Source organism: Hippocampus bargibanti, linkage group LG16 (genome assembly GCF_051943395.1).
Source record: "Hippocampus bargibanti isolate YZ-2025 linkage group LG16, ASM5194339v1, whole genome shotgun sequence".
Classification (NCBI taxonomy): Eukaryota; Metazoa; Chordata; class Actinopteri; order Syngnathiformes; family Syngnathidae; genus Hippocampus; species Hippocampus bargibanti.
In genome coordinates, this window is record NC_142749.1 from 13558108 (window position 1) to 13572784 (window position 14677).

Here is a 14677-nt window from a genome sequence, read left to right on the forward strand (position 1 = left end):
GAATAAGAAATTACAAAACCTGAACAAATTCGGGAATGTCGCTGTACGTCATATAATCAATTCCCGAATAAATTCGTGAATGGCAGTGAATGAGTTAAGATAATCGTAACTTTACCGCAGCTGTGAGACAATTATTTACTACAACTCTGGTATCATTGGTTATCTACCAATGCCAGTGATGTCATCATAAATGTTGCGAAACCTGGATCATGTTCATACTGTATGTGATGGGCTGTGACGTAGTAGCTGTAACCCAACAAACCACCCAATGAAAAACAAATTGTAATCTTGCCAACAGATGTGCAAACATACACACGATCACCACGACGCCATTCTTGGAATAATCTTTTAATACAAACACACATTGAATTCTGCCCGCAGTGGTTAGACAAACTAGTGCTGAAAGTCAAAAGAACATTCTGTAAGTTACAAATAATTAGGCAGGCTGACATTTAAAGTACCCCAAAACAGTGTCACGAAAAGATGGCTGATCACATTAAAGAACTTCTTCTCGACTCCTCAAAGCTTAAAGACAACATGACTGTCCCGCTGCCGAAGCTCACTCTTGGCTTGTGCCTTCCTGAGGGTGTCTCGCCACCATCCCCATTGGTCTTGAGGCTGACGGAGGACGACGGGGAGGAGGCGGAGGATCCCCCGATACTACCGGACCTTTTTCTGGATACCGTGCCGTGTTTCAGTGTGGCTTTGGCGGCTACTTTAAAGGAATGCGCCGACGTGCTGCACCTGACTTCCTCGATGGTGTTCCTGGAAGATTTGAAGAGGATGATGTAGACCTTGTTGAAGAAGATACAGGCCAACATCCCGAAGCTGGAGGCCAGAATTGCAATGACTTCCACCGCTGACACAAACTTGCCATAAGTACTGAAGTAAGCGGGGATGAAGGAGATCCACACAATGAAGAATATGAGCATGCTAAAAGTAATGAACTTAGCTTCGGTGAAGTTTTCCGGAAGTTTGCGGGATTTGAACGCGAAGAAGAAACAGATGGCCGCCAGGAGGCAGGTGTAGCCAATAAGAAACGCAAGAGCCATCTCGGAGCCCTCGTTGCAAGTGACGAAAATAATCTCGTCGATGTCGTGGTTCATGTAGCTGGACGGGGGAGCGTTGTAAAGCCACACGACGCATATCATAACTTGGACAAACGTAAAGAGAAACACCAAGAGAAACTGTAGGTTCAATCCCCACCATTTCCGATGGAAACTGGTTGGGATTTTAGCCTCGAAGACCAGAAGCACTCGGTTGGTTTTGACGAGGATGCAGGAGATGCAAAGAACAAAACTAACACCAAAAGCCGGTTGGCGCAGACGGCACATCCAATCGCGTGGCTGTCCGATGAAGATCAGTGAGCTGGAGAAACAGCAAACGAGCGAGAACAGCAGCAAATAGGACAGTTCTCGGTTCGTGGCCTTCACTACGGGCGTGTTGCGGAACTTGATAAACACTCCCATGACAAAAGTGGTCAAGACGACGCCCAACACTGCGCATAGGGTCAAAGCGATCCCAAACGGTTCGCTCCAAGACAGAAACTCTATTTCCTTTAAAAAGCAGGAGGTGTGGTTCCCACTGGACCAGGAGTTATTGGGACATTTGGTGCAAATGCTGGCATCTGAGTGGAAAATAAAGTCGAGCTTAGAACTTTTCAGGAAAAAGACTTTAGCGTCTGCTTTTGGCGTACCTTTGTGGTCGCTGTACTCTCCGTCGGAGCATTCGGTGCATTCAAAGCAACAAGTGGGCATACTGTCGATGATGCCCTTTCTGGTCCCCGGTTCACAGTCCTCACTGCAGTTGGAGAATGGTACCTGGATAAGAGAATGGGCAGAACTTATCTCATCAAAAGAAAGCTCAAAAGAAGTACAAGGTGACGCCTGAGTAGGCAGCTTTGTTCAGCGGAAAGGTCAGTGCTGTTGGACAGTCTGCGGCTGGATGGATGCATGATTTGAGAAGCGATGAGAAGGAAGGGGCGTCAGCGCAGAGGGCCGCCGAGTATGTGAAACATTGCGGCTTGGAATTACAGCGAATTTACTAAGAAAGGCTAATTCAATCCAATCCAAATTCAAGTGTTCCCATATCGGCAGTAAAAGGTGATAGTGTGCTAACAAAAACCAGATCTGGAACAGATGTAGAACTTCAGTTACAGACTAAAGGGAACGGTTGCCACTGGATTTTGACAACCTCTTTCATCTAGAACTGCTTCATGTCATCACAAAGAGGGTACAGCAAGTCCTGAAGAATGAATGTCTCTCTGTGTCTTTGATTCGTCATATTGTCTCTATGCTGTCATATTATTTGTTATTTAGTTTTTTTTTTTTTTGTTCTTTTGACTTCAAGATGGCGCCGCAAGAGTGGCTGCCTTTCCAGCAGCTCATGTATTTTGTTTTTCTACTTTCATTCCTTTCATCACTTTGCTGCTGTGAAATGTAAATTTCTCCACTGTGAGACTAATAAAGGCAAATCCAATCCAATCCAATCCAAAAATATTCCGATTGGCATGTACCTCAAAACTGTATCCATTCCAGAGAATCTTTGTCTTGTCAATGACCAGCTTGCCTCCCTTCTTTGAGTGAATATTATAGTATCCGGCCTCCTCAAACACCACAGAACCATCTTCGGCGGACCTGTGCCAGTTGATTATCGTGTAGTTTGCCACTACGTCAAAGTTTTCATCAAAGTGCACCTTTCCTCCCACACCGTTGGTATATTTCAAATGTCTGAGCTGCTTCAGTACCTGGGTAAGCACAAATTGGTGTTGTGGTTATTAAACGTGCTTAGGATCTTGGTTGGTCGAAAACGTTTTACCTGCCAAGCTTCCATTTTCTTGATATCTGCGCAGGAGTTGTTTGCAAAAAGTCCATGTCCAGGTTTACAGGTTAGGATGTTCTGCAAGGCCTGCGCAATGGAGTAAACCGCTACGTACACGTTGTATGAGATACGGAGGTGTGTGTAGTCCAGGTACGGCGTCTCCACGCTGCTGATATCTTCCTCACCGCTACACCAAGGCCTAAAACTTGTGCTGCCTTTGTCACTTTGGTGACGCGGCCGATTGTCTTTCAGGTAGCAGTTAAAAGTTTCTTCCCAAAACTCCCGTACAAATTCATTGTGACCGTTTTTATTTGGGTGCACTTGCTGCAGGAAGTCTTTAAACTGGGGTATATGTCCACCTTTTAAGGCAAAGCCGATGGTGCCCGCCACCACATCCAGATATTCAGGTTTGGCAATGAGAGAGGAGCTTGCCCAAGCTTCGCTGGCGATCCAAATGCGATCGGTGATGTTTCTTCTGACCATCTCTTTAATGAGCGGCTCCATATCGGGCCCGCTGGCAAACACCACGATAACTTTGGCGCTAGAGTTTTCGATCCTGTCGGCCAGCGCTTGGATTTCCTGCTCTTCCATATACTGAGAGATGAGTTCATTGAGATGGATGCAGATGTCCCTCTCCTCCATCTCCTTCTCAAACTTCTCAATCCCGGGTCGCCCGTAGTCGTCATCCGAGGCCACGGCGATCACCCAGTTCCATTGGAAATAGTCAATCACATCCGCCATTGCCGTGGCCTGGTACTCATCCGAAGGGATTGTTCTCATGAAGGACTTGTATTGGTTCTTGTTGCTCAGGAGCCGACTGGACGAAGCGTAGCTGATCTGAAACCAAAGATTTTACTCAAGGGGGCGAATGGATGTATCGATCGATTGAGACCTTTTGGGACACCTACACTGATTTACCTGCGGAATATAAAACAGTCCCAGTAAGTTTGCCACCGCCGTGGAGACGGCAGATCCCGCCGCTCCCACCACGGCGATCGTCGACGGAATGTGGTCGGTGCAGTTGCAGAACTCATCCAAATTCAAAGAGTCGATCTTATTCTGGGCTACGAAACTGAGGGTGGCTTCCAGTGCCTTTGACACCGTGTTGCAAGTGTCAAAGATCCTATAGCCCAACGTGATGTTGGGCAGGAGGGTGCTGCTGTTGTTGATCTCCTCGATTGCAAAAATCATGGCCTGCAGCCAACGGAATCCGCGGAAATTAAACCTGTAGGACAGGGGTGTCAAAGTCATTTTTTGCCGCGGGCCACATTGTAGTTATGGTTTCCTCTCGAGGGCCGTTATGAATTTGGGGAACCCATTAGAATGTTTAAATCCCTTCAAATATTACATATAGAGCACACAGCAAATTAATGAATAACTCATTTTCAAATCTGAAGTCAAGAATAATGACTTTTATTGTGGTTGACATCCAAAAATATGAAATTTTGGCTCAGATTTTAGCAATCATCATGGAATTTAACAAGTTCGATTTGCTTTCGCGGGCCGAAAAAAATGATGTGGCGGGCCGGATTTGGCCCGCGGGCCTTGACTTTGACACCTGTGCTGTAGGACATCACATGCAGTTAAAACGATTGCAATTTAAAATTGGAATAATGTATCTGGATTGATCTGAACCTCAACCACAGATTGTCTCATTTTATCGGACCACTTTTCTCACAGGTATTCGACGTGGCTCGTTTTTAAAGTCAGTCGGGTGTGGTCACCTGACACATTGTGTAGACTCCGGGCGAGCTGCCAGATCTTGGTCTTTGGATGCAACGCCAAAGTGAATGGGAAAAAGTCCTCCAAGCAAAATGTCACCTGTCATCTGTGCTCGTTGATGAGGCCCATAGGTGGCCATGACAGCAGTGCCTCCAAGGAGCAGCATGAAACACAGGAATAATGACATCTTTTCTTTCTTTTTCAGTACTGCTTTACCCCTGATTGCCGCCTTGCCGTGTCACGTTCATGTTCACCCTGCGGAGATCATCCTAGAAAGAAAAAAAAAGTGTTGACCTGAGAGAAGAGTCACGCTCCAACGAGCCTCCCTTCCTCCAGCCTCATGGTTATGGCCAGTCAACCTAGAACAACCAAAAGCGGAGCCGCCGCCTCGCATCTCGCTAATACCGCTGGAAAAATGCCGGGGCAGAGATGTGATAATGAAGTAACGGCCGCCGCGCTCGCCGCTCACTGAGAATGTTTTTTTTTCCCTCAAAAGCCGCTTTTCAAAGAACGGCTGGATTTGAAACTCATTCATGACCAATAAGCGATATACGTCAGCCATTTTTTTCAAGATGCGTACCCATGAAAATTTCAATTGTGGCTTTGATTAAAAACTTTCAAATTACAACCACACATTATTCAGTTTATGGAAGACCATTCACCAGAGTTTCAACTATTTCTGTCAATTTTTAGTCAATTTATGGCTTTCCCAAGATGTGTTCCAAATGGCCACCATTTCGTTGCAAGCAAACCTGTACTCGTCTGACAAAGTTGTCAATCACTTTTACACACACCTTTTTGGGAGAAAACATTGCTGCAGTGACCGACTCAGTAGGACACATCTTTTTGGGTCACCCTCCCGAAAGAGGAGTGTGTAAAAGTGATTGACAACTTTGTCAGACGAGTTTGCAACGAAATGGTGGCCATTTGGAACATACCTTGGGAAAGCCATAAATTGACTAAGAATTGACAGAAATAGCTGAAACTCTGGTCAATGGTCTTCCGTAAACTGAATAATGTGTGGTTGTAATTTGAAATAAATAGCTTTTTAATCAAAGCCACAATTAACATTTTCATGGGTACACTTCTTTTTGGGTCACCCTGTACATCATATAACGAAAAAAAAAGGTGTTGTGTGTTAAATGACTTCATGGAATGAGAACAGTAATACAACATTCCAAATAAAGCAATGGAAAATATGGCAAAGTTCAACTTACCACTCAAGCTCTTTGTAATCACCCCAATAAAATTCAGCCAGTCATTTAAAGGTGTTTAAGCAAAACATCCTGAGTGCAGAATGAATTCCCGCCGACAAATTACTTTGTGAGTTCACTTTGCGCTCGGGATGAATGATTAACAAGGAGAAGGTTTGTCCATTTCCTACCGCTTAATAAAACCTGCTCGGCCTCCACACCTCCTCATTTCATATACGGTCCCCATTCGTGACCACGTTTTACTAATACTTATAAATAAGAAATCAAAGTAATGTGAATTCTACCCAGATTTATTTCTTGTTGTTTTTTTTTTTGTTCCGGATTCTAATTCGCATGACTGCATGGCGATTGAGAATCCCTGGAAGCTGCTCGTTGCTCCATTAGTTTCCTCAAACAGTGTCCCCTTTTCTGCTCTGATGAACCATTCCTCAATTTGTTGCTGGGCAGATGTCGTCCCTCGAAACAATTTCACTTGACAGCTCGCTCGCTCGCCCTTCTGGGTGCTTGCGTTTCACCGCCTGGACGGTGTGGGATACTGGTTGTGTTCCTTATGTTCATGACTGTATTTCGCGAAAACACAATACAGTGGGACCTTGGCTTACGAACTTAATTGGTTCCCAGACAGAGTGTGTAAGGCGAAAAGTGTGTATCCCAAAAATTTATTTCCCATAGGAAACCATTAAAATGAGAATAAACCGTTCCCAGGTCCCCATAAAACAGAATTTTCTACTTTATAATTTTCTAAGCGTTAAAACTACACAAAATATACCTTATTTTATGTATAATAAATGTGTTATGGTATTATAATTAAAGAAATAAACTGTACTGTATAATAAAGTCATTTTGTTTACCTTTGTGATGGTCATTGATGGGTTGATGGAATGGAGTGGCCGGTTTCATCAGCATTAAACACTTGATGAGGAATGTAACCTTCTTCTTTCACCATCTTGAGGAATGATCCCTTGGCGGTGCTTTCTCTGTGATAATTTTATCTAGTTCCTCATCAATTGTGTTCTGTTAAGCTGGGTTGATAGCTTTTTGCATCAAGTATACAGATGGCTTGTGCAGGTTGTTTGTGGAGCCTGATTGATGGGATATTTTAACCTTGCAGTCTACACTCTGCCTTTGAACTATCAAGTTGAAACTCTCTCACTGTAGTCTACCTGTCTCTTTAATGTTTATATGTGTGGCTCTCACTGCGGCGTTCTTGACCAATCACGTGGCTTTAACCGAAGACTGGGGGCGGGGAATAGAGGACAAAAACAGTCGGCTGCCATTGTGTTGTTAGGAGAATGGGCTCGTTCGCGAATGACACATCACTCATTGAGGCAGCTCGGTGTACGAAAAAAGTTTGTGTGCCAAGGTTAAAATTTCATAAATTTAACGTTCGTACACCGAAAAGTTCGTAAGCCAAGGAGTTCGTGAAGCGAGGTATAACTGTATTCCCAACAGTTGTCATTTTACTCATCATCTGAACCCCCCCACCCGCCCCATCCAACCCTGGAGTTCATTAAAATATTTGATCCACCAGCGCCTCTAAACAAATATCCTTCTACTGTATTTATCACTTTCTATTCAGTATCATGAATACGAGATAGCACCATCATAATATCTTTTATGAAAGAGATGAATGTCAACATTTTGTCATTTTGATTCTCTACCTCTTTCATACTTTTTTTTTTTTGCTCCCTCCAGAAATGGCACATACATAGGAAATGTAACAGACTGCATCAAAAAATGCCGCGCTATGAAGACTTTACAGTGAGGGGATTGCCATATCCACATAGGTGGTGGGATCTGAAACGTGTTGAAAGCCACTTGCAGCCTGTAAAGGTAAGGGAATATTACTTAGGGGTGAGGGGGGGGGGTTAATCAGACGAAATGACTGCTAGGAATAATAATTATAATTAATTTAAGTGTCATTTAAATGGTCAAAGTTCAACAGCCTAAAGTAAAGTACAATAAACACATTTTTTACATTTTACATATCTTCTTTATATACCACGTATACCAGGTGGGATTAAAATTAAAATTAAAAATAGTAATAATAATAATGTTGATTTTTAATGAAAACTGGAGTGGTTTGGCAAAACATGATATATATTATTATTATTATTATTATTATTATTATTATTATTATTATTATTATTATTATTATTAATAGTAATAATGTCGATTTTTAATTAAAACTGGAGTGGTTTGGCAAAGCATTATACATTTTTATAATAATAATAATAATAATAATAATAATAATAATAATGTTGATTTTTAATGAAAACTGGAGTGCTTTGGCAAAGCATTTTATTTTTTTTTAATAATAAGTGTCGATTTTTAATAAAAACTGGAGTGCTTTGTCAAAACATGATATTTTTTATATAATAATAATAATGTGGATTTTTTAAATAATAATAATGATGATGATAATGTCGATTTTTTAAATCAAAATTGGAGTGGTTTGGCAAAACATTATACATATTTTTAATAATAATAATAATAATAATGTTGATTTTTAATGAAAACTGGAGTGGTTTGGCAAAACATTATACATATTTTTAATAATAATAATAATAATAATAATAATAATAATAATAATGTTGATTTTTAATGAAAACTGGAGTGGTTTGGCAAAACATTTTTAATAATAATAATAAGTGTTGATTTATAATGAAAACTAGAGTGGTTTGGCAAAAAATTATATATTTTTAAATAATAATAATGATAATAATGTCGATTTTTCATGAAAGCTGGAGTGCTTTGGCAAAACATTATTTTTTTGTGTGAGTGTTCCATTAGCCTAAGATGCATGTTTATAGACTACGGGAGGAAATCTGAATACCCGGAGAAAACCCACGCAGGCGGATGTGCTTCCCAGTTGTCTACAGCGCCATGCCACCATTTTGTTTTGTATTAGAAACCTTTGCACACCCGTGTATCCAAACCTCGTCTTTCTCTAGGATGTCCGGTGTAAAGATCCTGCGGTTCCTTCAGAGCTTATCACGCAGGAAACCTCTGGAGCCCGAAGGCGAGGTATCCAACTTCCGCCGATGCTTGACCACCCTCGACCTGGTGGCTTTGGGGGTGGGCAGCACGTTAGGGGCCGGCGTATACGTGTTGTCCGGAGAGGTGGCCAGAACCGTAGCCGGGCCCAGTATCATCATCTCTTTCCTGATCGCGGCCATTGCCTCGGTTTTTGCCGGATTGTGCTATGCTGAATTTGGAGCTCGGGTCCCCAAGACGGGTTCTGCCTACCTCTACAGCTACGTGACAGTGGGCGAGATTTGGGCCTTTATCACCGGCTGGAACCTTCTCCTGTCTTACATTATCGGTAAATACGGTCTAAATCCATTATCCAATCCATGTGTCCATCTTTAGGTGATTTGGGGGCGGAGTTTGGAGCTACCCAAGATGACTTCACAAGTTAGAATAGATTAGATGAGTCTTTATTTGTCTCACTGTGGAGAATTTTACATTTCACAGCAGCAAAAACAAAATATAGGAGCTGCTTTAAAGGCAGTTTAGTCTGGAACTGAAATTCCAGATCTGGTTTCTGCTCGTACACAATCACCTTTTACTGGCGATGTGTTTTTGTTGTGTTTAGGCACATCGAGTGTGGCCCGAGCATGGAGTGGAACCTTTGATGACCTCATCGGAAACGTCATTGCCAGTTACCTGGGGAAACAAGCTGCCATGGAACTGCCAGGATTAGCCCCTTACCCGGATTTCTTTGCTGCTGGTCTTATTCTGCTCTTGGCGGGTACATTTTAACCCTTCGCACGCTCCTCACTTGTTCAATTGCAACTTTTTTATTGTATTTTTTTGACTGTGTGATTTTTCATCTAGGGATTCTTGCATTCGGCGTGAAAGAATCTGCCATTGTAAACAAAGTGTTTACGGCAGTTAACATCGTCGTGTTGCTTTTTGTTATTCTCGCCGGATTCATAAAGGGCGATCTCCACAACTGGTACACGGATAAAGAAAGTCTACAAAATTCACATGGGTACACACTTTCTTTGTACTGTTTCTTTATTCGATTCCTTTTTTGTTTAAAGGACAACCGACACCATGTTTTTGTTTCCTAACTGACATCAGAAAAACGTTTTATAGCATCTAAAACACCCAAAACACGCAGGTTGATATTTTTAGTAAAATGCATAACACCAATAAAAATGAGTTAAAGTGTCCCAAAACGACTTCATAATGACCTCGGAGATGGCGAGTTTCAGAAGATCCCGCCCCCTTGTTCGTGACGTCACGGCAGGACGTCTTGCTTTTCTCTAGAATCAAAACAATGGCTTCAGATTCGGAGAAGATACTTTCTTGTTACTCATCCAGTTATAAATATGATTCAAATAGTTCTGAAGATGAAAGCACAAATGTTTGCAATCGATTAAAGAAGTCCTCCCTGATCAATTCGAGCCATCAGGACTCCAATGTAGCGTCCAAGAAAATGCACAAGATGGCGTCGTCATGTCAGGAATCGTCAACAACTCGAAAACAAGACTTCCTGAATATTCAGTGCGAGTCTTAAAACGTAAAATACAGCTATATGCCGTGGAATCTTTCTAGAATATGCTCAGTAGAAGTCATTTGAATTGATTTTACAAATTATGGCCACAACTTGTCCGCAGGCGTCGGTTGTCCTTTAATGTTTGTTTTTTGTTTAATGATATGAATGACTTCAATGCTGTTTACTCTAGAAACACTTCATCAGTGAACGAAACCGTCAATTTTGGAACTGGCGGATTTTTCCCTTTTGGCTTTGACGGGACATTAGCAGGAGCGGCGACTTGCTTTTACGCCTTTGTCGGCTTTGATTGCATTGCGACGACAGGTAAAATGATTTTGGTACACTGCAAGGAAAAAAAATGCAGATATTGAATTTAAATGAGAAATATGCCTCGAGAAAATAATATATTTTCGGTGTATAAGGCGCACCTAAAAGCCTTGATTTTCTTCAAAAGATGACCCTGCGCCTTATATGTGAAGTAATATTGAGCTAAACTGGTCTCGCCAGTACTGGCAGTGGCCACCAACTCCATTTCCCCCTGTAGAAGAAGTGGCGCGCAACCCCAGCTTCAATTTGCTATCTAGCTGGCTACCTAGCTAGTTATCTAATAGCTATACAGTATATCTATCTAGCTATCTAGCTAACTATGTAGCTATGAAGCAAACTAGATCGATATATAGCTAGCTAGATAGATGATATATAGCTAGCTATTTAGCTAGCTAGCTATATATCCATCTAGTTTGCTAGCTAGCTAGGTAGCCAGCTATCCATTAGCCATCTATTAGCTATCTATTTGAGTTACTTTACTTAAAATGTGATGTGCGTTATATTTGGAAAACTTTTGTCATTCATTGAAGGTGCGCCTTATACTCCGGTGCGCCTTATATACGGAAAAAGTTTGAAAATACACCATTCATTGGGAGTGCGCCTTATATTCCAGTGCGCCTCATACACTGGAAAGTACAGTTTTTCATAATCTGCCCACAGTTCGAATAATAAACTTTGTTGCCATTTATTTGCATATGCATATCATGTTTTTGTCAATGCTTTTTGCTGCAGGTATAAGATTTTCTGCCTTTTCATTCCTTAGGCGAGGAAGTTCAGAATCCCCAAAAATCAATCCCCTTGGGAATTGTGGCGTCCCTTCTCATTTGCTTCTTGGCATATTTCGGCGTGTCCGCTGCTCTCACGCTAATGATGCCGTACTACTTGCTGAGTGTTCACAGCCCGTTACCCGTGGCGTTTACATACGTGGGCTGGGGCCCTGCAAAATACGCCGTGGCAGTGGGATCCCTCTGCGCACTGTCAACGAGGTAGAGCCCCAACCTGCTTCATATTTTCACTTTTGTTGGTTTGTTGTTGTGATGAGAAGATCCTATTTGAGTGATGATTTCACCCCAGCCTCTTGGGATCAATGTTCCCTATGCCCCGAGTGCTTTTTGCAATGGCGAGGGATGGCCTCCTCTTCAGCCTACTCAGCAAAATGAGTGAGAGACAAAGTCCGGTCATTGCTACGCTGGCGTCCGGTGTTGTCGCAGGTAACTGTATATCGCTCTGTATTTATCCGGGCTTGCGACCAGCACAATAAGACACTGGCTTGTAATAATAATAATAATACATTACATTTTAGGCGCCTTTCAAAGCTCCCAAGGACACTTTACAGTCACAGACAGGCATAGGTACTATAATAAATACAATACAATCACAAATAGAATTCAATAAATGAAATACAATTATAAATAGAAACGAGAGAGAGCTACACAGAAAATGCAATTTTAAATAGATGTGTTTTGAGATGGGACTTGAAGGTGTCCCCTTGTGGGTACAGAACAAGAAACTCTTTGATTTATCTAATAGCTATCTATTCGCTAGCTATTAGCTATCTATTCGCTAGCTATTGGCTATTTATTTGCTAGCTATTGGCTATCTATTTGCTAGCTATTAGCTATCTATTCGCCAGTCGTAGGGAGTTTTGAAAGGCGTTTAGAAGTTAAATTTATTATTATTATTATTATTATTATTATTATTATTACAGTAAAGTCTCGTTATATCGATATTCAAGGGAGTGCGAAAAAATATCGATATATCCGGGACTATCGATATATCCGACCCTGTTTGCATGTAATTTTCTCAGTGCGTGCATAGAAATAGTATCAATATAACCGGGACTATCGATATATCCGATATCGATATAACGAGACTTTACTGTATTATTATTATTATTATTATTATTATTATTATCATTATCTATTCGCTAGCTAGCTTGCTATCTATTTGAGTTACTTCTGGGTTGAGTGAACGCTGGCCTGTGTGGCTGCCGCTGCTCACCCACAGAAAAAAAACATATCCTGTGACTGTAAAGTGACCTTGAGAGTTTTGAAAGGCGCTTAGAAATGAAATGGATTATTATTATTAGTAGTAGTAGTAGTAGTAGTAGCAGTAGTAGTAGTAGTAGTAGTAGTAGTAGTAGTAGTAGTAGTAGTAGTAGTAGTAACCACAACAAAAACAACAATGACTAAAATCACAAATGTGACTACGTTTTTGTCATGTCATCTTTTGCTCATGATTTTGCAGCTATCATGGCATTATTGTTTGACCTGAAGGCTCTGGTTGACATGATGTCCATCGGAACCCTGTTCGCCTACACCCTCGTTGCCATTTGCATTCTCATATTAAGGTAAATTGTCATTTTTTTCCGATTTATTTCCTTTTTGTAAACCAAAACTATCAGTTAGGTGGATGAGAATCTTTCTGACCACTGGACAGACTTTTAGTCCATCACGTTTGTCCTCCTCCTGCACAGATACCAAGTGGACGACAATGCTGAGAACAGAGAACCATTCACCGTCAGTGGACTTTTCTTTCCTCGTTCGCAATCCACAGCACGGACATCAAAAAATGTATCGGTCTTAACGGTTTGTATAGGTAAGTGTTGTTTTATCTCCATTTATATTACGTTAGCTGTTTTGTTCTTTCTCATGTATTAAGCTTGTTTTGTCTTTTTTTCATCGCAGTATTTTTAGCAACCATCCTCAGTGTCTTCATATCCAATGCATTGACAGCGCTACAGTTTTCGGAGTGGTGGAGCGTCCTTTTTGTCGTTGTGCTGACGGCGATTCTGAGCCTCACTCTCCTCATTATCTGGAGACAACCGCAGTGCGTGACGAAAGCTGCTTTCATGGCATGTTAACTTTGTTAATTAGAATACTTATATGATAGAAAGGTTTCCCATGCTACGTTGGTTCACTCTTATTCTTTTAAGCATGTTTCTGTTCTTTTGCAATATAGGTACCTTTTGTGCCAGTGCTTCCTACCTTGAGCATCTTGATCAATATTTATCTCATGGTTCAACTAGGATTGGACACCTGGATACGTTACGTTGTGTGGATGGCGATAGGTATGTGACGTTTGTCGATATAAGTCTTCATCAAAGTGGATGAACGTACTGTAAAGCAAAAAATATATATTTTCTCTTAAACAGGTTTAATCATCTACTTTGCTTATGGGGTTCGGCACAGTGTACAGAAACGGAGGCTCCAAAATTCACAGAACCAAGTCACCATCAGCAGAATCACTTCCAATGTGGACGGTAACTTAGGTCCTGAACCAGTTTTGAGCTAGGTTTTGTGAGTTTGTTGAGAACAAACCTGGGATGGCCAGTATGATTAAAAATATCAAATAAATGTTAGTCAAACTGACAAATTGTTTTTTTGTAAATCTGTACATTCGTACCATTAATCAGTGACTGTAAAGTGACCTTGAGAGTTTGGAAAGGCGCTTACAAATGAAATGTATTATTATTATTATTATTATTATTATTATTATTATTATTATTATTATTATTATTATTATTATTATTAAATGTTTTACGAAATGTATCGACTGCATTGTAAAAATAAATCTACTTGATGTGAGTTAGCAGTCATATTCTATTTCATTTTAACTTTGTGTCAAGTTTTGCCCGTGGTCATTAGGTGCTTACAACCAAAAAAAACATTAAAATGTATTGTCAGAGTTAAATAGCTATAAGGCTTTTTACTGTAATTAACATTCCATCACTAGATAAGGTTCTTCCGTTTCTCCAAATACATACAGTAACGTGTAGCATAGTTATGTTATTCAATTGTGGATGGATTCTTTGTTTCGATCGACTCTATTTTTGCGGCTTTGATAATAAAGTAAATTACATTCAAGCGAAGGGAATTCAAATACGCCATCAAATTCGAGGACGTTATGAACACGTGACCGGAACTTTTTTTAAAAGCTTGTCATGTTTAGGAGGAAATGATTTAAAGGAGCACCTTTGTGGTTCGTAATGGCCAATCAAAATAGACTTCCTAGACGAGCAGCCAATCAGTGAATGACTTCGCTCCTGTACTCTTATTCAAACTTGAAACTGCTTTCATTGCCCATT

At 41.0% G+C, this 14677-nt stretch overlaps 2 protein-coding genes across 2 annotated transcripts; one reads left to right on the forward strand and one right to left on the reverse strand.

Annotated features, from left to right (window-relative positions):
- Window positions 1-369: 369 nt before the first annotated feature.
- On the reverse strand, window positions 370-4759 carry casr (calcium sensing receptor). The gene is made up of 5 exons (XM_089016598.1): window positions 4545-4759; window positions 3739-4045; window positions 2818-3657; window positions 2516-2746; window positions 370-1820 (listed from the first exon to the last, which is right to left on the reverse strand). Exons 1-5 carry the CDS (start codon window positions 4727-4729, stop codon window positions 492-494), a joined length of 2892 nt encoding a protein of 963 aa, XP_088872724.1. The 5' UTR covers window positions 4730-4759; the 3' UTR covers window positions 370-491.
- Window positions 4759-13995, forward strand: LOC148886561 (cationic amino acid transporter 2). Its single transcript, XM_089016594.1, has 13 exons — window positions 4759-4984; window positions 7452-7589; window positions 8711-9081; window positions 9355-9510; window positions 9597-9753; window positions 10454-10587; window positions 11354-11576; window positions 11665-11801; window positions 12838-12940; window positions 13067-13188; window positions 13278-13444; window positions 13552-13660; window positions 13745-13995. The coding sequence occupies exons 3-13, from the start codon at window positions 8712-8714 to the stop codon at window positions 13882-13884; spliced, it is 1818 nt and encodes a 605-aa protein (XP_088872720.1). The 5' UTR covers window positions 4759-4984; window positions 7452-7589; window position 8711; the 3' UTR covers window positions 13885-13995.
- Window positions 13996-14677: the final 682 nt, after the last annotated feature.

Excerpts from the sequence above, each read along its gene's own strand:
- LOC148886561 (XM_089016594.1), top strand. The coding sequence starts at position 8,712 with ATGTCCGGTGTAAAGATCCTGCGGTTCCTTCAGAGCTTATCACGCAGG. Across the intron at positions 9,082-9,354 it reads TCTCCTGTCTTACATTATCG|GCACATCGAGTGTGGCCCGA; the intron begins GTAAATACGGTC and ends TGTTGTGTTTAG. Across the intron at positions 11,802-12,837 it reads GGCGTCCGGTGTTGTCGCAG|CTATCATGGCATTATTGTTT; the intron begins GTAACTGTATAT and ends ATGATTTTGCAG.
- casr (XM_089016598.1), bottom strand. The coding sequence starts at position 4,729 with ATGTCATTATTCCTGTGTTTCATGCTGCTCCTTGGAGGCACTGCTGTC. Across the intron at positions 4,046-4,544 it reads GAGTCTACACAATGTGTCAG|GTTTAATTTCCGCGGATTCC; the intron begins GTGACCACACCC and ends CCTGTCCTACAG. Across the intron at positions 3,658-3,738 it reads GACTGTTTTATATTCCGCAG|ATCAGCTACGCTTCGTCCAG; the intron begins GTAAATCAGTGT and ends CTTTGGTTTCAG.